Here is a 27,127-nt window from a genome sequence, read left to right as displayed (position 1 = left end):
TCATTTCTTATGCTTCTGACAGATGGAAATATACTCTCGCACGTCATCGGGGGATCCCAGGACCACGGGAACTCTCTCGTGGATGGAGGTGGGCTGGATGTCCAGAACATTCATGGATCCTGTGGTGGCCATGCCTCCTGCCTGCTCCATGATGAAGGCCATGGGGTTGCATTCATACAACAGCCTCAGCTGCAAGGCAAGAAGCAGAGAAAGCAGTGGCTTGATGAGAACATGAGTACATGCCAATTAACTAATGTGTGGATTTGTATCATAATGTGTGGAATTATTACAAAATGAAGAACTTTTCTTGTCCATTTGTGTAGACTCCACTGCTCACCTTGCCCTTTGGACTCTTGGTATTAGCAGGGTATAAAAAGATCCCTCCATACACCAAGGTACGGTGAACGTCAGCTACCATTGACCCAACATATCGACTGCCATATGGAGCAGAACCATCCTTTAGACAGAAAAGTGTAATGCAGAATTTAAGTCAACATGTCACTCTCATATTCAGAATCCCAAATGTCTTGTAGCAAATTCCTCATTAGGCCTTTGCAAAGCGACTGTACACTCATTGTGTTACCTCTGGGAATTTCTTCTTGTGTAGGTACTCGGTCACATCTGGGTAAAAATGCTGCGCATATCCCTCGTTCAAACTGTAGATTTTACCCTTCTTCTTGATCTTCACATCTCGATCCACCAAGATGAACTCACCGATTGACTGAGAGAGAAATCCAAGGAGATGTTGAGAAACATATCTGAACACCATAATGAAGATACATGAAATAAAATCATCTATGACAGTAAGACCTTGTTCTTACAGGGTCAAGCATGAAGCAGTTGACTCCTTGACCGGTGGACAGGACCATCATAGTGGCACTGCCGTACAGAGCGTAACCAGCTGCCACGAGGTTTCTTCCGGGCTGCAGAGCATCTTGCTCACATGGCTCATCATCTGTGGTCTACGGAACAATGCATGACAAATATCACGACAGGGAGAGGCACTTTGGAAACCAGCAGTATCAATGACACTGCCAGTTAGAATGCAGTTTTCTTTGGCATGGATACAGGACACGCGGATACAGTACTGGGGGACATTGCAGACATTTAGCCTGTTTTCTTTCACTCACTCACCCCTTTGAAAAAACATAAGAAGGAACACACATAATAAAATATTCTAACTTGAATGCTGTACAAAAAAACTGGCTTGTAGTAACTTCCGTGTTTTGAAACAGCGTGCAGGATCATCGTTGCTAACCTTTTTGTAGATGGCGAAAATTGTTCCAATGGAGACGAGACAGTCGATGTTTGACGAACCGTCCAGCGGGTCGAAGCACACAATGTATTTTCCCTGTCAGTTAAGAAAACAAGTGGATATCAATGTCACATAGAAATCCTGCAAAACTCTATAACATAAAGAAACATCATTTATTTGCACATACATGCATGTGTATAGTGCACAGATAAAGGTACCTGCTTCTCTGGTTCCACAATAATGGCCCTCTCGTCTTCCTCTGACACCAGCACACAGGAGGTGAAGGAGGACTTGATCATGTTGATGACCAGGTCATTGGACAGGATGTCCAGTTTCTTCACCTGGTCACCTGTCACGTTGGTGCTTCCGGCAATGCCATATCTTTCAAGAGAGGAAAGAGGAGCAGGTTGAGGAAGAAGAAGAAGAAGAATTCCTTCATTTGTCCCGCAATGGGGAAATTCAATTTTCACTCTATTATTAATTTTTCATGTCACACACACACACACAGGCCCGAAATACACACACACATGCACAGATAGGACCTATATACATGCAATTAATGGAGAGATGTTAGAGCGAGTGGGCTGCCAGTGCCCGGCGCCCCGAGCAGTTGGGGGTTGGGGGTTCGGTGCCTTGCTCAACAGCACCTCGGCAGTGCCCAGGAGATGAACTGGCACCTCTCCAGCCACCAGTCCACACTCCATTCATGGTCCACACAGGGACTCGAGCCAGCAACCCTCCTGTTCCCAGCGAAGTCACCTATGGACTGAGCTACTGCCGCCCAAGTGATCAAAGTTGATCAATGTTTTCTTGTTAACTGCAATCAGCGCTTCTTTAATTGTTTTGGGTTTTTTCACTATACATTTGTTATTATTTCTGTTACTGTGAGAAAAGTCTGAAAAGGCCATTATCTTCTTGACCTCTGCCCTGGGGGAACGTACGGGCTACATGTGCAGAGTTTACCTTTGGCTGGGGCCGAAGTTTAAACTGCTTATTGATTCTTATGTCATACTACATGTAACTAAAGCTGACACTAAACCCAAATATCAGTTCCTGTTTCAAACCCATTTAAGACAGACAATCTAATGTACTAAAAGTATATGTTAAAATAAAAGCAAATGAAAACAAATAGAAACCTTTATTCATTTATAAATGTCTAAAAAGGACACAAACTGTACTTTCCCCTTCTCATTAGGCCGTCCAATGACAATCTGAGTCTCATAGTCACCTTCATATTCAGATGTTTGCATGTTTCCTTCTATTATTCCCACCATGGAATACAAAAAAAATAAAAATCCACTCACAGATTAGCGATCCCAGCCTTCCTGACAGCAGTTGAAATGGCTTTGACAGCGGTGCAGATGGAGTTGATCAGGTTGGTCAGCTCACCCGTTCCATGGGCCCTCCTGCCCTCCTCCAAGACAAACCTGGTGAGGGTCTGCACGTTGGTATCAAAGGCTCCCTTTTCAGACATTTTGCTGTCAGGCGTGGGACTGGGACCTGATGCCTCAAGTGAAATAGGTGAGCGCAGACCCTGCGTTAAAAAAGTGGACTCTAGGACTGAGATAGGGGAAGGGACGGGGGTGTGCGAGACTTCCGACCAATCAGACGTGTCCTTTCTCACAGTTAGCAGTCGGTTTGGTCATTTCTTTAACTGTGGGTTTAAAAAGAGCAAAGTTCAAAGATAGGGATTTGTTTTAAAGCAACAATGGCCTTAGCCTGATTTAATCCCTGCTCACTTTGATCACAGATTAGGTGTCGTTTTCCATCTGCACTTGAAACAGCACTTAGTGTCAACACAATTGGATCTTGTTTCATTATGACAACATCATCTGTGCATTTTAGGGGGGGGGCAACATTTTGTGGCAGAAAATACAGCCATAAATAATATATATATGCCTCTATAACTTTTGCTATGAAAGAAGAAACTTCTCCATATTTACCAACATTAAAACTTATGAGCTTAGAAAAACATTTAAATCTTGACGGTAGGACATCTCATGTGCATTTTAGAGAGGGGAGACATTTTGTGGCAGACTGAAAAATGCAGAAAATACAGCCAGAAAGAATATATATATGCCTCTATAACTTTAGCTAGGAAAGAATAAACTTGTCCATATTTACCAAGATTAAAACTCATGAGCTTAGAAAATGTGCAGAATTAAACTCTTGACGGTAGGACATCTCATGTGCATTTTAGAGAGGGGATACATTTTGTGGCAGACTGAAAATACAATGTTAACACAGCACTATATTTGACCTAGCCTGATTCATGTCCCCTTACAGTTCATCAACAAATGCTTTATGCTTTTCAAATAGAACAAAAGGAGTTTGTTGAGTTTTAAAAGTGGTAAGCAACATGAGATTTACTTATATACAGTTATTAACACTCGTATTTTCCCTTGGAATTACTTCCCTTACTCGCCATCATAAAACTGTTTTGAGACAGAACTGGTGCACAGCTTTTACTACATATGACTAACTCAGCATTTCTCTGGATACACTACTTTAAGTGCTTCAACATTCCTTCCCTGCATGTTCCTGAAGAAGTGTAAAGTTCAGATCATTGGACACATTGTCCTCGTCTACCTGATTTTATATACCATCATTAATAAGACGTGCTGAGTAAACAGTATTTGCAGGGCAACATTCAGAGGAAGCGATGGTGCACGTCGTCTCTGCGTCAGTGTGTCTCTGCATGTGTGTGATTAGTTTACGGCTGTCTCTGTATGTGACACAAACATGGAAAAGTTACAGAACACGACCCCTGTTCACGTAACTTAGGACACAACAGTTTCACAACACACAGCTACAGTTGAACCTTGAACTTAAGGAGATGCCAGGCGTGATAACAGCACCACCGTAAGGTAATGTATGATGGTTAATCACACACCATTCAAAGCCTTTTTCAGGTTAATGATAACGTAGTTGCAAACGCAGAGCGCCATGTGAGAGCTACGACAAGTACACAGCTGATTTTGCTTTAAACACACACATACACACTTAAAACAACATCATGTATAATTCATTTTTTGTTAATTGGCATACGTTATACACCAAAAATTTATTATTTTTCCTGGTGACCCCATTCAAACCCTGAAAGAACAAATGTAGCACTGAGTATAAATGTGTTTCTCGACTGTATCCACATGATGTCGCTGTGCAGTTTATAAACTGTTGGATCTAAATGAAGTCTGGGCACTGACTCAACTTTCCGTTTCCCGCTGGTAACCGCTGTGCTCCGAATCAATTTTAGTTTTATAGTTCTCTGCAGATTAAAACAGACACTTTCTTCTTCACTTAAACCGACTTTTTTGCCATTTGTCATTTATTACATTAGTGGAATTATATTAAATCCATGCAGAGTAGTTTGATTTGGCTTTAGACAAGGGTAAAGTGACTCTAAATGATATTTTATATAATGTTTAATTAGGTTTTACTGTATATATACACTTGGAGTTTGTTTGTTTTCCCACTACATAAGCCTTCTAGATCACTGAGATCCTCTGAGGCCAATCTGTTAGTGGTTCGCAGAGTAAACTCAAATCAAGGGAAAGCATCTTTCAGTCATTATGCAACAAACAGCTGGAATAAACTCCCTGAACATGTGAGACTTTCATCGACTCTGACCACTTTTAAAACTAGACTGAAAACAATTATGTTCACCTTGGCTTTCTGCTAAATCTTTGCACTTCTAACGTCCGCACTGTTTTGATTATTGTCTATGTTTTTATTCTCTTTGTCTTTCTGTAATGCATTTTAATTCATGACACGTTGTGCGGTGAAGCACTTTGAGTCTGCCTTGTGTATGAAAAGTGCTATACAAATAAAGTTGCCTTGCCTTGCCTTAAGATATAAAATAGTTTTTTTAACATAATTGAAGATTTAGACTAGTACTGGTGAAAAAAACAGCTCCTCTTTCGGTTGGAAGTCTGCAGATAGTATGCCTCAGATACAATAGTTCAATCATTAATTCATCTTCAACCGCTTGTCCCTGTCGGGGTCGCGGGGGGCTGGAGCCGATCCCAGCTTACATTAGGCGTTAGGAGGGGTACACCCTGAAACAGGACGCCAGTCTATCACAGGGCACATAGAGACGAACAGAGAATCAATTTTACTTTTATAGTAAGGGCAATTTAGAGTCATCAATGAACCGACAACTGGACTGTGGCAGAGACCGGAGAACCAGGAGAAAACCCACGCAGACACAGGGAGAACATGCAAACTCCACACGGAAGGGCCCCAGCCGGGATTCAAACCAGGAACCCTCTCACTGTGAGGCAACAGTGCTAACCACCACAACACCGTGTCACCCTCCTTCCCAGACAGCACCAGCTAAACTGAGTTGGGCTGCAATTAACCTCACACGTGCATGTCTTTTGGATTGTGGGGGATACAATAGTGACAAATAAACACGTAGTCTTTATGTTGTGTTATCGACTCAATAGCAGAAAAGCCATCATCAATATTTCACTGAGGGCCACTCATCACCTGACTGACTCCCACAGGCACCTGCCCTGCGTGGTGACAGCTCTCCGCGCATGCGCAGCAGATGTCCCACTGCTGCAGAGTGCAGGAATGGCGTTTCACAGTCAAAAGTGAAATAAAGGAGCAAAGAGGAGAAAATGTACACTCGCCTTGGCATGTAGGTCTAAAAAATTACATTATATATTATTCGACTTTTACCAACTGGTACTCCGTGACATTACTTTAACTTCACACCAACCTGTTGTCCTGCACAGGTGAGTAGCACCCCGTCACAATGCTAACGGAGGCTAGCAGGTGAACGCGCACCGACTCTGAGCTCAGTTTTAACAGACACACAATTAAACCTTGTGTTCACCATTTAAGAGTTAAGAGTTTGGCACCAGCATCTTCTCATAGGTTCAGTTTCTCTTCTCTCAGTGTGACCACAAGGCGTCAGGCTTAAGCAGCCTCCAGCCTCGTTAACTATGGTTTCGGGTGCTCCAGAGTAAATTTGGGTCCTTTTTTTGAGACATTTTCATACTTTCAGACGAACAGAATAGCTCATATTTCGGGGATACACACCTGTTTCTGCAGGGTCCGAGAGTGTCAACAGGTGAGGAGTAAATGGGTCAAACTAACTGATAATGAGGACTTCCCAAAACACCTGCAAAGGAGAGAAAATGGGGGGAAACGTTTGGACTCGTCCACCAAACCGGTGTTGTGCCGTGTTCAGCACCCCTGCTGTGAAATGCACCCCTCACATTATAGGGGACATTCTGGATCAGAAGGCTGCTGTTTCCACCTATAGGGGTAGTTTATATATATACATATATATATATATATATATATATATATATATATATATATATATATATGTATATATATATGTATATATATATATGTGTGTATACAGGTGACCCACAATGGTCAGAACATTGGTTACTTACAGTCTTTAATCTATTTTAAAGAGTTTAAAATCACAAACTTTGGTAATAGCGAACACAAAACAACACCTTTTTGTATGTTCTGTGGAAATAAACTGCAGCCATAATTACAAAATGATTTAAATGGATCTTTTGAGCAAGTTGAATGTATTTTACTTTGCGTTTCCTAAATATAATCCCAGTTTTTCTTGCAATTCATAGCTTCAAAAGTGTGTGCTTTTAATTGGGTTACCTGTCAATATATATACCTGTATATAAACTAATCCTATAGGTGGAAACAACAGCCTTCTGATCCAGAATATCACCTATAATGCGAGGGGGTGCATTTCATGGCAGGAGGGCTGAACATGGCACAACACCGGAAAACACCAGTCCAACACCCGTCCAAGACCCAACCATTCTGGCAACTGAACCCAGAGAAATGTCGCTTTGACCGCCTTGACCTCTTACTGACCTCTCTCCTTCTTTATGTTTTTATTGATATTTCAAATGTAACAATACATACACAAGAAATATACATTTAATTTGATCACACCGTAAAATGATAATTTTCACCTGTTATATTCATACATGAAACTACAATATCACACATAACAAAAGAAAGTATAAAAGTCAATATATAAAAAGGAATATAGACGTCACCAAACTGTACAAGAGAGATGCACACTTAAGTTTTTATTACAGTTAAAATCATTTCAATGTCAAATACACACACACACACACACACACACACACATACATACACACATACACAGGAAAATTCAAAATCATTTCAATGTCAAATACACACACATACATACATACAAACATACATACACACACATACACAGGAAAATTCAAAATCACCTACGCCTTCAGCTTTACATCGACCCTAAGAAAACTCCTTTCCATGGTTTTATTTTGTTGTATATGTTCTTATTGCGGTTTTTAGAGCTGCAGCATATACAGTACATTCATAGCAGCAGGTATGGTAGGGTAAGGTCAGGCCTCCCTAAGTCACTATGAGTCACAAATAGTGATCGTAGTTATGGTCACCAAAGCAACCCATTGAAGCATATACACCTCAAACCACATATTTAAATCTGACTTTTTTTGTGTATGTTCCTTACCACCTCCCCTACCCATTCCTGCTTTTATCTCTTCATTTCTCATTCCTGTTTTTAAAGCATTTCTTCTGTCTGCAAACTTTACTCCACTTCGCCGCAATGAGTTTTCCCAAGTCACTCTGTAGCAGCAGAAATAGCACTTTCGGTCACTGTGGCTGACTCTAAAGAGAGCCTGCTAAACTCAGTGGATTTATTGCCTGAGGCTTGATGTCTCAGGCTTCAGATGAAAACGTCAGCCTGATGGAGACAGCCTAATTTTGATGTGATTTGATTTTTGAATGATGAAATGTTACATACGTTAGTAATCCTTTAATTTAGTACAGTGAAGAAGAATGGCCGTTACACCTGAGTGTACCAGCTGCAAGTGAAACCATATTGATGTTGGCAGCAGTGCATGTTTACATAGTTCTGCAATTTCTTTATATTCTTTGGCATTTTAACTATATTCCCATGCTTTTTTCTTATACTTTCCCTCTTTTGCACATTAAATGTTCTCTTCTCTGTTGAGTCCTGATGCGTTTTCTGCTGGAGCAACCTCATTTCTGCCTATCGATCTCATATAATCTTATTATATAGCCTCCATAAAACACTTCTCGACTATTCACTTGACTTGCAAATGAAACGACTCTCTCTGAAGGGAGAAAATGTACAAGGCCCTGACAGAACTAAAGCTCAAACTCATTTTTTGCTCTCCTTAAAACCTCTTTGTACTGAAAACAGAAGGTGCTTACTGATACGAAAGTGATACAGCGTTGTAATGCAGTGAGTCACTGACGCTCAGCCTTTTGCTCACTGTACTTTTTGCAGAATTAACTGTAATATGTCACGGCCTGGTATTGCATTTCCTTTATGTAAGCAGTAAGGTTAGCTGTTATTGACTGCTGGACCTGGCATGGGGAAAGAGAGAGAGAGAGAGAGAGAGAGAGAGAGAGAGAGAGAGAGAGAGAGAGAGAGAGAGAGAGAGAGAGAGAGAGAGAGAGAGAGAGAGAGAGAGAGAGAGAGAGAGAGAGAGAGAGAGAGAGAGAGAGAGAGAGAGAGAGAGAGAGAGAGAGAGAGAGAGAGAGAGAGAGAGAGAGAGAGAGAGAGAGAGAGAGAGAGATGCAGTAGGACAATACATGTAGCCTACAGTAAGAGCTACTAATCAAAAAGTGTAGTATTGTTACCTAGCTACATTTGTCTTCTATTTACAGACTTATTAAATGGTCTAACTGGATATATTGATGGCTCAAGGCAGTTACATCTTGAGAAATGTGTCAGGTAACTATTATTATAACTTTCTAAATAACTGAAATGCTAATTGTTTTGCTTGATGTGGATTTCATAATGTGTGTGTTATGTGTAATGCACAAAATATGTCCAGCCTTTATAGGGGTTACATTAAATTCGCAAAGACCGGGATTTGTTAATTAACTTAAACACATATTCCTCTCAATTAAATACAGTTATACCTGTTTCACGAATAACAGTTTCATCATGTCAAATATTTGATAAATAAAAAAGATCTCTGGTACTGTTTTTCTGTGTTCCCTAGCTGAAATACTCCGAAGATGTCTGTGGTTGAGAAAACCTGCCAGTAGCGTGGTCGGACATTTTTCAGGGAGAGTTGCATAGTAATTATAGAGTGGGTTCAGTCTATGTAGAGAGACGTGCCATTTGGAGAGAAGTGACTCCTGAAAACAGTGTCTACACAATTGGTAAATCCTCCTCTGTCCCTCCTCTTCTGATGGGACGGGCTCAGAGTTTATAGTGAAAAACATTTTGAAGTGATAGAAGGAAGGCTTGAGACCCGAATAGAGCGTTTTATACTGAGGTAAGGAAACTAAAAGCAGAAAGTATATAGCATATAGCTGTATGAAGCCTTTGAGATTGTATTTTCCATAGCATATTGTGGTTTTGCCAGTGATATTTTTTTGTCATAAGATTTAAAAACAATTTCTATCTTAAGTATTAATGATTTGCTGGTGTAAATTGAATATCAAGTTTTATAGTTAGTTTTAAACTTAAACTCACAATGAAGAAAAAATTCTAAAAGACGTGTTATCCCTTGCAGTTAGGTTAGTTGGGTTTGGACTTTTTTGCAACAGTAATAAACTATGGTTATTCCACTTTTGGTCTAACAGATCAGAGCACTGAAGAGTGTGTTCCTAGCTACCTGGGGACAAACTACAGTAATCAGTCGGACGTGGACTACCTCAAGTGTGTGGACAACTACCAAAAGATTGCCACCATTAAGCGGCTAAGCCTTAAGAGGAGGCCCAGAGTGGCCGTCAATAATGTGGAAAAAACACAGAGTGGCGTGTCATCCAGCCATTGGCATTCTGCAGAATCTTTGACCCCATCTAGCAGTGATGATACAAGACTACTGGGCATGTCTTCTACAACCAGGGGTCGACCTCCTCTTCCTCCACCACATGGTTTCTCAATGGATAACAAACCCTCCAGGAATGAAGCACCAGTAACCTCTCAGAAACTTAATGAGTCAAAGCCTCAGCCTGCTGCAAGATCTCTGGCATTACAAAGACAAAGTCCAGTGATTGAAAAGACCTTAATAGAGACCCTCAAACACTTGGATCAGGATGTGACAAGCCAGCCTCCACCTCAGCCCCATCCCCGTCGTCGGCTGGCCAGCTTTGGAGGAGTAAGCTCCCATGGATCGCTCTCCCCCTTCACTGGCCTGAGAGCATTCAATCAGAACAACAATGGGAACCAGCCTACTGGCACAGGAGGTGATATGCATGTCCACCTTAGCTCATCCCTGGGCAGTAGAGGCAGCACAGGATGCCTTAGACAGAGCCCACAGAGCTCTGGTAGAACCACCCCAGTTACAGGTCTTGGCCCTATTCACCTGCAGCATGTGCGTGACCAGATGGTGGTAGCTTTGCAGAGGCTGAAAGAGCTGGAGGAGCAGGTGACAACTATCCCTATCCTCCAGGTAAAAATCTCAGTCCTTCAGGAGGAAAAAAGGCAACTGGTCTCTCAGCTTAAAAACCATAATGAAAATGAGGACATAAATGATGTGATCTGGAAGAGAGCATATAGCAAGGAAAAGTCTGATATTGACAACAAGGTGAATACCAAGGAAGGACTTGAGGGCATAGTGACTGAGTTCACAGACCTCAGGGAGTTCCGGCAACTGACTGAAGAGATGCAGGCACTGGAAAGAACCATCAAGGGAGAACATTTGCAAGCATGGCATCGACAAGGCCATAGCCTTCTGCGTGACAAGGCTAGCAAGTCAGTCGCAGTTGGAACTGATAACGAAATCACTTTGTCTAAACCTACAAAAGAAAACAAATATGTGTACACTGATGAGGTTGAGACGAGGTCCATTGCAACAGAAGTGTCCGAAAGTAATCTTGGGATTTACGCAGAACGGGACGCAGAGATTGATGCCCAACAACTAATAATTGGTGCCTTGAAGGAGAGAATTTGTCACTTAGAAGCAGAGTTGAAAGAATCAGCTCTCCAGACAGAGATGAGCCGTCTGAAACTGGAGCTTCAGGCTGCAGGAGTTAGGAACCGAGCTGATAAATCCTCCTTTGCTAGACCATCCACGGTGAGCACAGGCACTGAGGCAAGGCCTCACACCACAAGCAAGGGAGTGGGTAATCACACTGAGCTTCAAGATGCCAGCACAGGGGAAGCAATAGAGGTGAAGACTGTGGGGGTATCTTGTTTGAGGCCTGAGCTGAAGAATGTTTGCACAGGACCAGATGTACCCATGAGCCAATGGGAGGTCAGGGAGCGAGTGGAGACCATGGAAAAGGGTGTGGGGATCCAAGTTTTTATGAACACACAAGGAGTTGGGATGGATATAAAGTTATGTGATGCAGAAACCAACACAGACGTACCAGTGGAGAATCTTGGGTCTAAGAAAAAAAAGATTAAGTATCATTCAGTGGGTTGTGGGGATTGTTCTGTGAATGTGATCATCTGCGAGGCAAAGGAAATGGTTTCTCGAGGTGTTGCCACAGATCAAGTCAGAGGAGTGGATATGGGAATCATGGCATCACCCCAGACAGCTTCGCAGCGTACCAATACCGTATCTAGCTCAGTGTCTCGCTTTACCAACACCAGACATGCCTTCAGCACAGACTCCAGCACTAATACGGTCCTAAGTACCCAATACAAGCACACCAACACCACTCAGACTCTTACTAGGACAGTGTCAGTAGGCAGCAGAGTCAAATGCACCCCGGAGACCTGCACGATTGGTGTAGGAACTGTAAATCAGCCAGGAAGTGCCTTAAAACAAACACCAGGGACAGTCTCCAAGGTAACCCGAGACGCTGGTGTTGGATTCACAAACATTAATGAGAATTTCCTGGTTGGACTGAAAACACGAAATATGGCCTCTGGACCCTCCCACCTACCTGACCCCATCAAGACGAGGAGCATTGGTGTGGGGGAGGGGAGGATACAGGATTTGTCAGTTTCATCCAACACACCTGGCCAGATGACCCAGCAATCTTCTCAGTCCCAGTGGGACCCCGAGCTGAACCATTACATAGAGAAGATGCAGTGGCTACTCAGGGAGCACGGGGACTTGCTCACAGAGGACCACACTCAGCAGAGAGAAGGGTTTGTCCAGCAGCGCAGCAGGCAAGGCAAGCCCAGCTCCGAGCTGACCTGCAATAACAGAGCTGCAACACAAAGAGGAACTGATGTCCATCCTTTGGATTCTCAGCCACCAGGTAATGCTGTAGGTTTAGTTAAAGTTAAAGGTACCCTGTGGAGTTTTACTATAAATATCATATTTACATACAGTGTATCTCACCAAAAAGTGTGTGTATATCCTCCTCATTTATTGGCATCTTACCACTACCAGGTCAATGAAATAACATGAAACAAAGGTCCACAATATACATAGCTTGCTAAACCTTTACTTTACTGGAATGCTGACCATAAATGTGTATCATATTAACCACGAGCTTGCAAACAAGATGGGAACCCACTGATCAAAACATTGCTCAATAGTGACACTACTGGTCAAAAACTCCTTTAGGTACCTTTAATGTTGGATTATTAATTTATAATGCACTGCATGCAATGTTTGTAATGTCATACTGGTACTATTCAAAAGCTTCACTAAGATCTGCTTTCCGTGTTGCAGTCAGCCAAGAGTTTCAGTCCCCATCTCAGCTCTTATTTGACTCTTCTAAGTTTGACAAAGCATACCCAGAAATCTGCCAACAGGATGGCAATGATTCAGAGGTGAAACGAATGATACAGATGCTGGAACAACAAGCATCCTCAGCCCTGCAAGGTAAACATGTGCATGTGTCAATGTGTTATGAAGTATATCTTCATGAGAAATTCGGTAAACTTTAGATGGGTAAGAATACTCTCTTTGAGAATGTAGTCTAGTTTAAAAATATTTCATTTTCAGACCACTCCTGAGGCCCACTCTAAACTGCGTTAAGTTTAGAGGAAGTGGCTGCCTTTGGCTTGGCAAGTGGAATTTCTGAGGGATACACTTGTAATGTTTGGAATGATATCTGGTTTTGGAGGGCGTCTCATACCACATACCAGTTTGTGGCTGAGGGTCTAAAAATTGAATGGCTTCGTAGGAGGAGCTGGTGTCAGAGAAAACTTTTTTTTTTTAAATGCGGCCTTCTTTGTAAGAATACATAAAGCATCATGAATATATCCTCACAGAGTCCTGCCCAGATTGATCTTGGCAGGGTTATTTCTGTTCCTTTACATGTGTATAATTAAATTCACTGCAGATGACACAATGCTTAATTAATTAAATGTGGTGCATGTTAAGATTCAGATGCATGTACTGCATTGTTTTCTCCAGACAGGTCAACTAATGCGGGTGTGCTCCGGCCTGTAATGAAGAAACAAAATGGTGGCCAAGGCTGTAGCAGCAACAGGAAGAGCATGAAGTTCATGAGGGCGACCGCAGGGTAATCCTCTCATGTCTACCCTAGTATTTTACAGCGAGACTTGAGAATTTAGTATCTAAACATATTTTCAGTGCACTAAATCCTGTGTTTCGTCCTTAGATTGGACCCTATGTCATCGTACGAGCTGTCTGCAAGTGAGAAGGTAAACTCTGAGGAGGTGGAAAGAGGAGGAAACAAGAAATCAAAGGAAGCTTCACAAGAGGGAACTCAAGGAAGAAAGGGCAAAGGTGGCTCTAACAAGTGGTCAAAGGGGTCTGACAAATCAAAGACACAAAGGTAATGTAGTCCAGAAGGTTGTTTTTTTAGATTACTGAATTAAAAACATCTTGATATTTTACCAAGCAAGTCAAACTTTTGAGAGTGCAACCTTGTAACCTTAAGCATTTTTTCCTTTCAGGTGTAAGTTAAGTGAAAAGATGTTTCATGCTTGTCAAACCTTAAAGATGCACCTGAGTGACGCCACAGCTTCATCCAGCAGGGAATTGGTATGTCTTCTTCTGTTCACTATAGCCTTTGAGAACCTCTGCGTGTGTGCGCGTCTGCGCGTGTGCGTGTGTGTGCAAATGTAATGGTATGTCACTGGATGGGTGTGGAGAGATGCTGAGGCAGTGTGTATTCAAGTATGCCATTTGGTTTGAAATGGCTTTTGGCATCAGATAGGAGAAGCGCAGGAATGTGTCAGCTCTGTAATCTTCTGTCTTTGCATTTCGTCTTGAACTTGAAAACAATGATATTTGTGAGTGAAAGAGACTCCTCTCTTTCACAGTAATTTGGTAAACAAATATAAAGATGGGGCGTTCAAGAGAATTGTATTGGAAAAAGAAAATGAAGACATATTTCATAATAAGACTACTAAACAATGGCTGTGATGATACAGACAAACAAAACTCAACATGCCACACATCTGTCATGGATAACATAAAGACAGATTCCTAAGACTTGTCCTTTTATGATATGTTTTCAACATTTGAACAATGAGTTGTTATTGTGTTGTACTCTTTGTAATGACATGCTCCTTTCTATTCAAAGTGGAAATTGCACACTGCATTATGAACAACTTGCGAGGCATTTATGGATGCTTACAAACCCACTACAGTCTTTTGTCCCCTGCAGCATGACTGTTTTCAAGCCCTCCAGGAAGAGTGGTTCTCTGTGGTCAACCACAAGTCCGTTGCTGCCGACACAATGGGGGATTACCTGTCTACACTACGAGTCATTTCACCTTCAGTATTGCAGCATGTTGTTAATATGGCTGACGGCAATGGAAACACGGCTCTGCACTACAGTGTTTCTCACTCCAACTTCGGCATTGTCAAGAAATTGCTGGATGCAGGTACAGTAATACTCACAGGGAAACTAGAGGTCACTATGTTTTCTAACAACATTCTGGCTTCGGGCTCTGATTCAGACATTACCATGCTCCCCATCAGCCACTAGGGGGCAACATTGAGGGATGGAGAAAGATACTTTGTGGACCATTTGTGGTCCTCTTGTACCCAAAAATTAAAATTAAATGCCCTGTTATTTCCACAACATTGACTTAAAAAAGGGCACTTTTTGTCACATACATCTTAATGCTGCTGCCTAACCAACCCAAAATGTTTTTTTTGTTATTGTCAGAGCTGTTATGATAAAACAATAATTACACTGCACACAAAGTAGTTGTTAAAATATGTTATTTATCCTCAAAAGTTCTGTACTCCTGAAGTGCCTGTATCCACTAACCTTTAGCCCAGCTGGTATAACTGGTGATGTCAACATTAGAAATGATGTACTTTAGAAATCCACTTTTAAAACCATAATACTGTATGTTCCACCCTTGTATGCAGCTGTGTACAGGTCTTAAAGGGATCAAATGTTTAGAAATATAAGTCAGGGCCCGGCTATTCAGAGACTTTAATCAATATCACTTGAACAGGCAACCTAGGTAAAGAAGAAGTGTCCTAATGGAGGATATCTAATTTATTTATATATATTTTTTTAATCTAAAAGCTTTTCTACTGCTTTCAGAGGAGATTGAGCCAACCTCTGTCTGGTTCAAGGCCGGGTGGAATAATCAGCACAAAAGTATCCTACGCCACTGTATCACAGAAATGTATCAACAAAGTTATGTCTGCAATGTTCCCGATGGGGATGGCATGACTGACGCTTTTAAATGTGTTGCTAGAAGAATCCAGACTTTGGTCACATATGACCTGGTCCTAAAGGCAACTACATCCAAAACGTCCATGTACGCTGAGAATTAGACAATAATTACAATAATTAAACCGCATTACAAAGAGCAAGTGATAGTTTGATGCTTCACAGGATGCTCATTCTTATTGTATTGAGTCAAGCTAGAATATAACCTATGTCGGGTTTAAGCACTCACAGTTTTACTTTTAATTGCACAGCAGCAATAAAGCCACAGTTATCTGAGGACACTTGGGCTTAAATGGGTTTGTATCAGAGCTGCTGTACAATTAAAGCATAGCTTTTGAGAGTGCAATCATTTCTCCATGTCTGTGGATCTACACTATGACATTTTGGTATTTGAACATTTTCTGTGCAGATATTTCCATATGAAACTTAAAGTCAGCAATAAATAAATGAAGATATGAACCTCTCTCTTCCTTACTTCGTTCTGCTTTTTTCTCCTTTGTGTTTTCCACTTCCACCCAACTGACCACCATCACTACAGAGGTGTGTAACGTCAATCAGCAGAACAAAGCAGGTTACACGCCCATCATGCTGGCTGCACTCGCAGCCGTGGAAAGTCCAGAGGACATGAGAGTTGTGGAGCGACTCTTCACAAAAGGAGACGTTAATGCCAAGGCCAGCCAGGTCAGTCTGTTATCACGTAATGGTAGTAGGTGTGATGTTGTCTGCTGTTTCTCTGAATTGTCTCCATATGCCGCCGTGGGTGCTACTCAACACAGCTTGTTGTTGATTCTTTACTATATTATTCAAGGGTGTCAAACTCAATTTGATCTCAAGTGAGCCAGACCAGTCAAACCACTCAAGCGAGATCCAAAAGCCCATCTGCCACAGAGTTTTTCATCAGGCTGGTGTTGGCCGGTGCCTGTTGATTGTCGGGGTACACGATTTCGGCTGCTTTCAGCAAAACCTTCACAAACTCACCCTCAGAGTTTGGCTTTGATGCTTTTGCAGTGCATTTTATTTAAAATATGGAATGAATTACTTTTCTGCAACTTTCACACTTTGCAAAGTCGTCCAGTGGGCCTGATCGGACCCTTTGGCAGTTCGGTTCTGGCCACCTGTTCATATATTTGACACCCCTTTACAAGGCACTTAAAAGGGACTTTATATAGAAACAGACAGACAACAGTAAAATCATGTAAATATACTAAACCATCGACAACAATACAACCACAACTACTTGAAATTGCCTACACAAATATAAATACAATTAAACACTGTCTCTATTTTACATATAATTAAATGGTAAATGGACTTGTACTTCTATAGCGCCTTTCTAGTCTTCTGACTACTCAAGGCGCTTTCACACTACTTGTCACATTCACCCATTCACACAGACATTCACACTGATGGCAGTGGACATCTACATACCATCTAATCTAATCATTCACACCACATTTACACACCCATGCGCAGCACGGGGAGCCGTTCGGGGTTCAGTGTCTTGCCCAAGGACACTTCGACATGTGGACCGGGGGAGCTAGGGATCGAACTGCCAATCTCTCGAATGGAGGACGACCCACTCTCCCACTAAGCCAGAGCCGCCCTAATTAGCACCAAATTACATAGAAATAGAATAGAAAAAGTGTTATCTGTTTGATCTCTTTGATTGTGTATTTGCAGTGTTTAAGATTTGACACCATTAACATTATTTTCTGTACTTGACTCTGCCATCTGCCATCCAGGCTGGTCAGACGGCTCTGATGCTGGCTGTGAGCCATGGCAGGATGGACATGGTGCAGGCACTCCTGGCACAGGGGGCCCTGGTGAATCTCCAGGATGACGAGGGTTCCACGGCGCTCATGTGTTCGAGTGAGCACGGCCACGCCGACATTGTGAAACTTCTGCTGGCACAGCCGGACTGTGACGCCACCCTGACTGATAGTGTATGTGAGTCATTACTGCCACTGCGTGCTGCTTCTGTAAATGTGGCTTCTAGCTGTGAGGCTGAAGCGCTCCAACGTCTCACAAAGGCAGAGAGTGAACCATTGAATATGTCAGAAAAACAAGGAATAGAAGTTGTATGTAATTAAATATATACAGTGTGCTTTTTCCGTCTGTAGATGTTCAATAAGCAGCATAAACCTCTCATAATGCATTTGAGTTTGTGTGTTTACAGGATGAAAGCACAGCCCTGTCCATTGCTCTGGAGGCAGGACACAATGACATCGCAGTGCTCCTTTATGCACATGCCAACTTCTCCAAAGGACCGACAGGGGTTGGTCGACTTTTTCACACTAACGTTGAAACTAATTACATACGAAGGTAGTTTTTCGAAAAAACAGTTTTCTTGTGTTTGTGTCTCAACAGGCAGCCGCTCGCCACAGCGGCAGGTCTCTCTCCTCCTCCGGTGGCAGAAATATCTTTGAATGAGGTGATGCCACAAAGGATAAAGGGATTCTTCTCGATTCTTCTTCGTGAGGTGACCCAGTATCAAAGCTCCCACAACGTATGGGGGGATTTTAACAGGGTCAGTTTCAAACTTATAGTTAAAGACCAAGTTAGTGAGAGCGTTGTTTTCACCATTAAATGAATGCTCATTATTCTAGTGTGGCATTTGCTTAACATTTATAGTCTGTATCTGTATATTATAGCTCAACACATACTGTATGCATGACAGAGTATATTATTATATATTATTATTCTATGTTAATGAGAGTTAATGTATCCTGCTGACTTCTGTTGTATACAATCACTCCTTTGATTCTGTTTTTATAAATAGAAAAAGCAAAAGAAATAACTAAATAGCTACAAATAGAGGAAAAATAAGTTAAATGTTGATTTCATCATTCATTCATCTTCAACCGCTTGTCCCTGTCGGGGTCGCGGGGGGGCTGGAGCCGATCCCTGACGCTGACATTGGGCTTGAGGCGGGGTACACCCTGGACAGGACGCCAGTCTATCGCAGGACACATAGAGACGAACAGAGACAGACAACCATTCACACCTACGGGTGATTTTAGAGTCATCAATGAACCAAACACGTGCACGTCTTTGGACTGTGGGAGGAAACCGGAGAAAACCCACGCAGACACGGGAAGAACATGCAAACTCCCTTCTCGCTGTGAGGCGACAGTGCTAACCACTACACCACTGTGATTTTGTCAGTTACTAAAATCTTAAACTAGGTTAACTTTGTACATCCATCATTTTTATCCTTATGTTGAAAAAAGTGTATTTGTATTTATGAGTTGATACGTTTGCGCTGTCTGTACTGCTTCACTAAAGAAAATGATCGGAGGTGGATGGGACGAGGTGTTGTTGATTGAGCTACTGTAAAGGAAGATTCCAACATTTTGGAAAATATATGGCTTTACTTTCTTGCTAAGGTGAAGGTGATTCATACCATTGTCATATAGGTCTGTTTAACCGTGAAGCCAGCTTGGTTTTTAGTACCTAAGTGGATTTCTTCTTTCCTTTGGACGAGGGTGACCAGATGAGAATTGGTGAAAATTGGAACAGGGGGAGTTGGAAGTGGGCGTGGTCACATCTTTGTTGATGAACATGAAGCCAACTGTTATGTAAATGTTTTAATTTAACAAGGTCATTGCAATGCATCCTCACTATACCTATCAATTTGCGGCACTACTGTACACGCCTTAAAAACACCCTATTTCATGTGGGCTACTGACATAAGCGTGCCCGTCTGTGGGCAGCACCAAAACATTTTTTTTCAGTATGTTGTTTTTTTAGGCTGTAACCATCAAAACTCTGGTTCAGTCTGATTTTCGGGACAAACAGGACTCAAGCAGGATTCAGGTTCCCTAACTGTGGACAGAGCCAGACTCGTTGTTTGCCCGTTTCCAGTCTTCATGCTAAGCTAATCAGCTGCTGATATCAATCTCATCTTCTCATCTAACTCTTGGCAAGAAAGCAAACATGTGTAGTTCCCAAAATGACTCCTTTGAGCGGTGTCTACATTATAATGGATAGCTCTGACACTGATGAAGGCTGGGATACCCAATGTTCTCTCATCTGTGAATAAAGTCACTTCTTATCGTTAACTGCAACACTCTCCTGTCGTCATGACTGTTAGACATGAACTGAATTTAAAACAATCTTTAATAGTTGACTGTTGACTTTAAATGCCACAAATACAGTAATTATTGTGTGATTCACACAGGAAGTGAATTAACGAGTTGTTCAGGTTAACTTAGAATAGTTTTCTCCGGTCCATTTACCTTTTCTGCTGTTGGCTGATGAAACAGGTACACAGAGACTCTGATGATGAGGAGGAGGATAAAGTGTGTAAGAGCTTTGTATGGAGCCTTTTTGGTTTTCATTCAATATTCAACTGGTTTCAGCAGGTTTCAGTGGGCGTCTTGGATGAATGTTTTCTCACATTTGAATCAACCAGTTAGGGGGAAAAAAGCCTATTGGATCTTCAGTGGGTCATCAACACCTCCTCCCTCTATTTCCAGTCTGGCACACATTAGTTTGATTCATCGCCTGACACATAGCTCCCTAGTCCTCACACGCAAACTACTCATCTCCTATTAGTATTAAGTTAGTTTATTTATTATCCTTTTGGAAAGAAGAAGAATTCCTTTATTCGTCCAGCAATGGAGAAATTCAATTTTCACTCTACTTTTTCATTTTTACACACACACAGGCCCGAAATACACACACATGCACAGACAGGACCTATATACATGCAACTAATGGAGAGATGTTAGAGCGAAGGGGCTGCCAGTGACCGGCGCCTCGAGCAGTTGGGGGAATGGTGACTTGCTTAACAGCACCTCAGCACTGCCCAGGAGATGAACTAGCAGCTCTCCAGCCACCAGTCCACGCTCCATTCATGGTCCACACAGGGACTCGCACCAGCAACCCTCCTGTTCCCAGCCAAGTCACCTATGGACCGAGCTACTTTTGTGTTAAGTATCATTGTCCTCTGTGTCCATCCTGTCCACACGTTATTTTATTTCTAGGCTTTTATTGACTATTTCATGCGGACAGGGCAGCAAGATGCTATAAATGTTAAACATCTTTTCACATATAAAGAACACACTCATTGTAAGTTGGCTACTGTGACCTGGCAGTGCAATTCCCAGCCTGATAACAGTACGTTGACTCAATCCATGCTCGTACCACTGCCAATTAAAACTGGATTTCCGCTTTGAATAAGCTATTAAGAACTTATCAAACATTCACAGTAACCTGAGCTCTGGTGCAGTTCAGTTCAGGCAGTTTGAATGAATATTCCATAGGACAAGAAAAGAGGTTGCACAATTAAATTCTGCTTCAACACGCGTGACTATCGCTATGTTTAATTTTACATAAGACAGCTGATGTGGAATGAATATGTGATAGGGTATAAATTAAAGGAAATCATACGAGACGTAGCTCAATTGTGCTCAAGTGTGGATTTCCTCTGTATTTATTCCAATGTAACCATACATATATTTATGATGTAAGTAAACATGGTTTGACATAGTGTGTTTATCTGTTGTTTTCTGCATGATTTATATTTTGCCTATTTGCAAAGGTTTTGAACGTGCCTGCACATGAAAAGATGGCATAGACCTATGGAATAACGATGTCATTCCTCCTCGCAGCGTGTTGCCGCGTGTCCCCTCACCGAGTGCGTGTGTGTGAGTGAGAGCACTCTGGAGTCATTTCTCAGCGACTGCAATAAAATACAATGATATACAAGGTCCACCATCAAAATTTGCAGTTGCCATGGTAACAATCAGCGGTTTTGTGCAAGTGGTTCATGGGAACATAATACTGAAATGATATCTCTATTTAGTGTGGGTTAGCTTCAGTCATTATTTATATACCAGTCATTTTACAATGGCATACTCTCACTCCACCTTAACACAGTAAAGAGAAAATAACAGAGCTGGCATCTTTTTTCAAAACAATAATACACGTCTTATGAAACTGACATGCAGGGGAAATCTCCCTGCACACTGAGCCAAGAAAAACGCCATCAACAGACCGTTGTATCAGTGTTTTCGGTACATTATGTTCCGTGTTTTTGACATCTGCTGGCTAATGATTCATTTGCTGGCTTATTACTCTTTAAGCCTGCGAGTGGTGCTCCCTGTCTACAGTTAAATAGTGGACTTATTCCTCTGCTTCACAACACGTGCCTCTATAATCTGTAAACACAAGACACAATGTACCCTCCTATCATATCCCGTTACAGCTTACTGTATATTGCAGTCCAACTTATATAAATTGCATATTTTGTCTGCAACATCATACATCTGCCCTGTGAATCACATGCCGTGTCTTCTCCTTTTTAAGGGAGAAATTTGCATTTCACTCCCCCTATCTCTGCAAATGAAAGTGCACTACTAATGTCAGTTTGCAGGCTAGACGGCTAATTATCTTGTCAGCCGCAGCACGCTAAACAGCGTCTTACATGCAAATATGACTTCAGTCCTTCAGATGAAGGTCCTTTCTTTCCAATATCACCCCTAACAGCATACCAGTGGATTGTAAACTACAGCACATATTTAAGTTTACTTTTGGTGCTTTTCCACTGCAGTGGCTATCTGCTTGAAGGTGTGTCTTCAGTGGCGTGGCTTTGTGGGTCCACGGCTCTGGTAGCTCTGTCTTTTCTTGGCTGTTTTTGTATTTTTAAACATCAGTACTGTGAAAGTATTTCTCCTGTCACATAAACCACTGAGAGTGAATCTTGCGTTATGTATGTAAATCACACCATGAGCAGTGTGGTGTGTTCGTTCAGGTGTTCCTGCTCTTATCAGCGGCTGTCTGGAGCTCCATGTGCCACTGTTGGGAAAAGGTAGCAGTGTCAGCAAGGAGGTCCTCTAGGTCCCAACCTTATTTTTAGTTTCATCAAATGTACCTGAATTTCCGAATATGTAGAATATACAAACATTCCTATTGTTATGTCACAATGATTGCTGTTGCCATTTAGAAGCCAGCGAGCTTTAGGAGTGGCTGTTAAATAACAAATAAACATTTAATTTCCTGTCAGATCTTCACACGAAAGACCCCGTTATTTTGTTATTTAAAAGCTTTTAATATCATTCATTCATCTTCAACCGCTTGTCCCTGTCGGGGTCGCGGGGGGGCTGGAGCCGATCCCTGGACAGGACGCCAGTCTATCACAGGGCACATAGAGACGAACAGAGACAGACAACCATTCACACCTACGGGCAATTTTAGAGTCATCAATGAACCGAACACCTGCACGTCTTTGATTGTGGCCCCACGCAGACACAGGGAGAACATGCAAACTCCACACAGAAGGTGGGATTCAAACCAGGAACCCTCTTGTTGTGCGGTGACAGTGCTGACCACCAAACCACCGTGTCGCCTAAATCAGGAACTGTTGGGTTTTCCTCAGCAGTAAATTAAAACTGCACAGACATGAATTGAATATCTCAACACATGCTTGACTTCACTTTAGTAACGGCTCAGATCGCTTGGAACCTCGACCAAGGTAGTACTAGAAATGTACCCGGTACTAGCCACAACTTTTGCTAATGGAAAACCAAAAAAAGAGTGAGTCAAGCAGTTGAAAAGTACCATTTGTCTCTCTTCCCCTGCTGGGGCTCAGCCTGCCCAGCTGCTGCCGATCACACGCTGACACAACCCTCCGGTAGCTAAAAGTAAAAGGGATGTTTTATAATATTACCCCCGTACCTTTTCATGCTTCCTTCTAATAATAAAAACTTTTAACAATAGCTTGGACAAAAAATGACCTTGACGTTGTTTTTGACTGCAAAAAAGGGATGACTAAATGTGAGTTCAGTTGGGCTTCATCTTACATCATAAAATGCAGGATGGTCTAGTAATAAAATGTTTATCACAGCGACTGGAGGGAATCCAACCAATCAAAAGTTTTTATCGCATCTTTTTTTAAATAAGCCATATCCTTGAGCTGAAACTGCAAAAATGATTCATAGACTTTCTCTTCCATTACATTTGCATGTACTGTAACCGTGCCGTAAAACCTCCAAAAATGTACAGTAAGTTACAAATGGATGTAGTCAAAGATGTTGATGTAGCCGTGAAAACACCGTATATGATGTGAACACGCTACCTACTGCTGAGGCGGAAACAGTTTTGGTTATTTCACATGAGAGATTTGTGTGTTTATGTTTTTGTCATTACTCCTCCCGCTGGTTTGAGGTGGGCGGGGCATAGTTGGATTGGACTTATGTTGCATATTTCTGTGCACCAATCAGGATTCAGCAACATGTGCAGGGTCCTCATAGCATGGCTGCACGAAACTGCTGGGACGTGGTTTTCTCAGTGGCCGGAAGTCTGTTGACCTCGCCCCTTTAGTATCGGCTCAGCTCGCTTGGAACCTCAACAGAGGTGATACCAAAAATAGTACCAGGTACCGAGTTTTGGTAATGGAAAGGCAAAAAAGGCGAGGAGAGTCGAGGCGAGTTGAGCTGATACCATAGACTGTATGGCTGATACACACGGCCGTTACACACAAAGGGGAAAAGGGGCATAATAAAGTTGTTTTTAATAGGTTTGCTAAAGGCGTTTTACTTTGACATGCAGGCCTTTAGGCTACAGCTACAGGAAGAGTAAGAAATACATTCTGCATAAGTTAAGTACGAGAATTGGCCTCGGCCAGCTGCTAGAAAATCAGCTTAACTGCGTGGCATGACAGCACTGTTGTGGAGCCTGTTCGACTCATGTGCATCATTCCCTCTGGTTCTGTTGAATTCCAGACCCAGACACACAAGTCTCAGCGATACACAAAAGGGCAAAGCTCTGTCATTTTTAGTCTGACCTTATTTGAAGAACATGCAACAAGCGCTTTTATTTCGATCCCGTTTTCCTGCGTAGGCTCTCTTTCATTTCCTGTGGTGTGAGTTCTGACATTGTTTGCTGTCTTCCAGCAGCATTTTGTGCACATGTTGGGGGGAAAAAAAACAAAAAAAAAAACGAATTGATTCACAGAAACCAGATGTGTTGGAGTATCGCCCCCCTAACTAGGAAAAATCCACCGTCAGCAGCTCAGTGTTGTGGAGATGTGTTCATGCTGTCTTGGCGCGGAAATGAAAGTCCTCTTCCAGACATGTTTAAAAATACTTTAGGATTCATGTTTGTGTTTTAACGTATTCTCCTCAACAGGCTCGTATGACATCTTACGGAAAGTTATGCACAAATGTGTGTGATACTAATATGACGTTCTGTTTAATGCTGTGAAAGGCATCAAAACCACTTGGTTAGGCATCGTACTTCCAGGACTTGAACACAACTGGGACCCGAAAACAGCCAGAACAGGAACACCGGTCCTCCCTGTGAAAGTCCTGTTTTTTGGCATCCATCCACCACCCCAACCCGAACCCTATACGTGGAGTTTAGCAGACACCAGATTTACTTCTTTGCTCCGGATGTTATTTCTACGATAATAAATATTATACAGGGATTATACATAAATTATAGTGCATAACTTTTCGTATAGGAACTGTGAAGGAGAACAGCCTGTTCGTTTAACAAGAAGGTTTTTTTCACAATAAATGGGGAAGAAACAGCTGCAAACACCTGACCGGTCCAGTTCGGACATTTGGGCCGCATTTATCAAGGCCCGCTCATTCATACGCTGAGATTGGTCAGATACAAATGTTTCATAAATCACACGTCTGTCCTGTCATACGACCAATTCTGCGCTCAGATATGCGCCCGTTTTCACGCAAGATTGATAAATGAGGCCCAGTGTAACAAAAATATAGTGTGTCAAACTATGACCAAAAGCAGGACTTTACAGTGACGTGGAAATGTCATCGTTGATTGGATTTGCAAACTTCAGTCAAATCGATTCAATGCTGGCGAATTCACCTATGTTGATAGACCTGATATAGGAATAGATAATTAGATTTGCAAAGTCTACTCTTTGGTTGCTTGCATCTCTGGAAATATATCTGTCTCTCTCTGTCTTTGTGTCTGTCTTTTCTCACTTTCTCTCTCCTTCTCTTCCTCTCTCCAGTGCAGACAGATGTCCGTCCTCCACAGAGCTGGGTCTGTCTGACGTTCCTGTCTGTTATAGTGAAGGTTTTCGTTGCCACCGTACTCTACGGGGGAATTGTTGGGTCTATGTAAATCATAAATAAGTCATAGAGTGTGGTCTTTACCTACTCTGTAAAGTGTCCTGAAATAACTTTTGTTATGATTTGGCACTTTAAATAAAATTGAATTTAACACGGTGATGTGGTGGTTAGCACTGTCGCCTCACAGCGAGTTGGTTCCTGGTTTGAATCCCGGCTGGGGTCCTGTGTGGAGTTTGCATGATCTCCCTGTGTCTGCGTGGGTTTCTCCGGTTTCCTCTCACAGTCCAAAGACATGCATGTCTGTTCGTCTCTATGTGCCCTGCGATAGACTGGCGTCCTGTCCAGGGTGGACCCCGCCTCACGCCAGATGTCAGCTGGGATCGGCTCCAGCCCACCGCGACCTCAACAGGGACAAGCGGTTGAAGATGAATGAAAAACTGAATTGAATTCAAAGTCAAAACAAAATTCAATGGTTATTCGCCAAATGAAAATGCCAGCTGGGTAGGCTGCTCTTTCTCCCTCATTCTGGATCTGGCTTCACACCCCGCCCACTGCCGGGTGACCGGATTGGTTCCTGAAGTATGTGATGTATGAAACCCCTGGCTATCTATCAGGAGATTTACAGGCAGCCATTTGTACAAAGCTAAGCAGAAAAGCTTAACCACGGCGGTGACTTGCCTACTAACTTCGCTCATATGTCCTGCAGCTCAGGAGAAAAAAACTTAACATGTTAACAAGCTCAAAACTTGCTTTGCACTGAAGGGGTCTTTAAGAAATAAAGTTTATTCCCTATTCCATCTCGGAGAAGAGGCCACCCCTGGTCCCCAGCGGGGGATTGCGCGCTTGCACAAACGTGCACACGCACCGTATGAAACGTGCATGTCTCGTGTTGCTGCAGCAGACTCGACTGTTTCTAAAAAATCCCCGCAGTAGCCTAGTTGACATCACGTACCCTTCTTTTTTTTAAATACAATGCAAAAAATTAAATTTCAAAAAGAAAAAAAAAAGAAAGAAAAATGGACCCGATAACTTTAACAGCAGGGTAGGAAGAGGGGGAAAAAAACCCCGGTGTGGCAGCAGTCGATATTAAAACCATGCAGAGGGAGAGAAGCTCGGGGCCTTCCAGAGTCAGGAAAAAGACTTCGGAGAGCTGCGGACGGGAGATGAGTATGGCATTGCTGTTCCCCCCCAGCCCATTGATTTGTATATGAAAAACATAGCGCTTTTCTTCTCCCCCCTTCTGGGCTCTGCT

General features: G+C 42.3%; 2 protein-coding genes across 2 annotated transcripts; one reads left to right on the top strand and one right to left on the bottom strand.

Annotated features, from left to right (window-relative positions):
• fbp1b (fructose-1,6-bisphosphatase 1b) lies at positions 1-2,729 on the bottom strand (the record flags this gene model as incomplete). The annotated part of the gene is made up of 7 exons (XM_083930426.1): positions 1-189; positions 338-457; positions 584-721; positions 822-962; positions 1,259-1,351; positions 1,474-1,636; positions 2,560-2,729. The coding sequence occupies 7 exons, from the start codon at positions 2,727-2,729 to the stop codon at positions 1-3; spliced, it is 1,014 nt and encodes a 337-aa protein (XP_083786552.1).
• A 7,285-nt stretch (positions 2,730-10,014) lies between these two features.
• LOC310958733 (KN motif and ankyrin repeat domain-containing protein 1-like) lies at positions 10,015-19,863 on the top strand. The gene is made up of 10 exons (XM_083929812.1): positions 10,015-12,466; positions 12,886-13,038; positions 13,576-13,684; positions 13,784-13,960; positions 14,082-14,169; positions 14,798-15,017; positions 16,365-16,507; positions 17,569-17,769; positions 18,003-18,101; positions 18,194-19,863. The coding sequence occupies exons 1-10, from the start codon at positions 10,141-10,143 to the stop codon at positions 18,254-18,256; spliced, it is 3,579 nt and encodes a 1,192-aa protein (XP_083785938.1). The 5' UTR covers positions 10,015-10,140; the 3' UTR covers positions 18,257-19,863.
• The last annotated feature ends 7,264 nt before the right edge of the window (positions 19,864-27,127 follow it).

The sequence above is a fragment of the Echiichthys vipera genome, assembly GCF_963691815.1.
Source record: "Echiichthys vipera genome assembly, chromosome: 16".
Classification (NCBI taxonomy): domain Eukaryota; kingdom Metazoa; phylum Chordata; class Actinopteri; order Perciformes; family Trachinidae; genus Echiichthys; species Echiichthys vipera.
The sequence above is the reverse complement of the archived record's forward strand: the minus strand, read 5'-3'. Positions and strand labels throughout refer to the sequence as shown.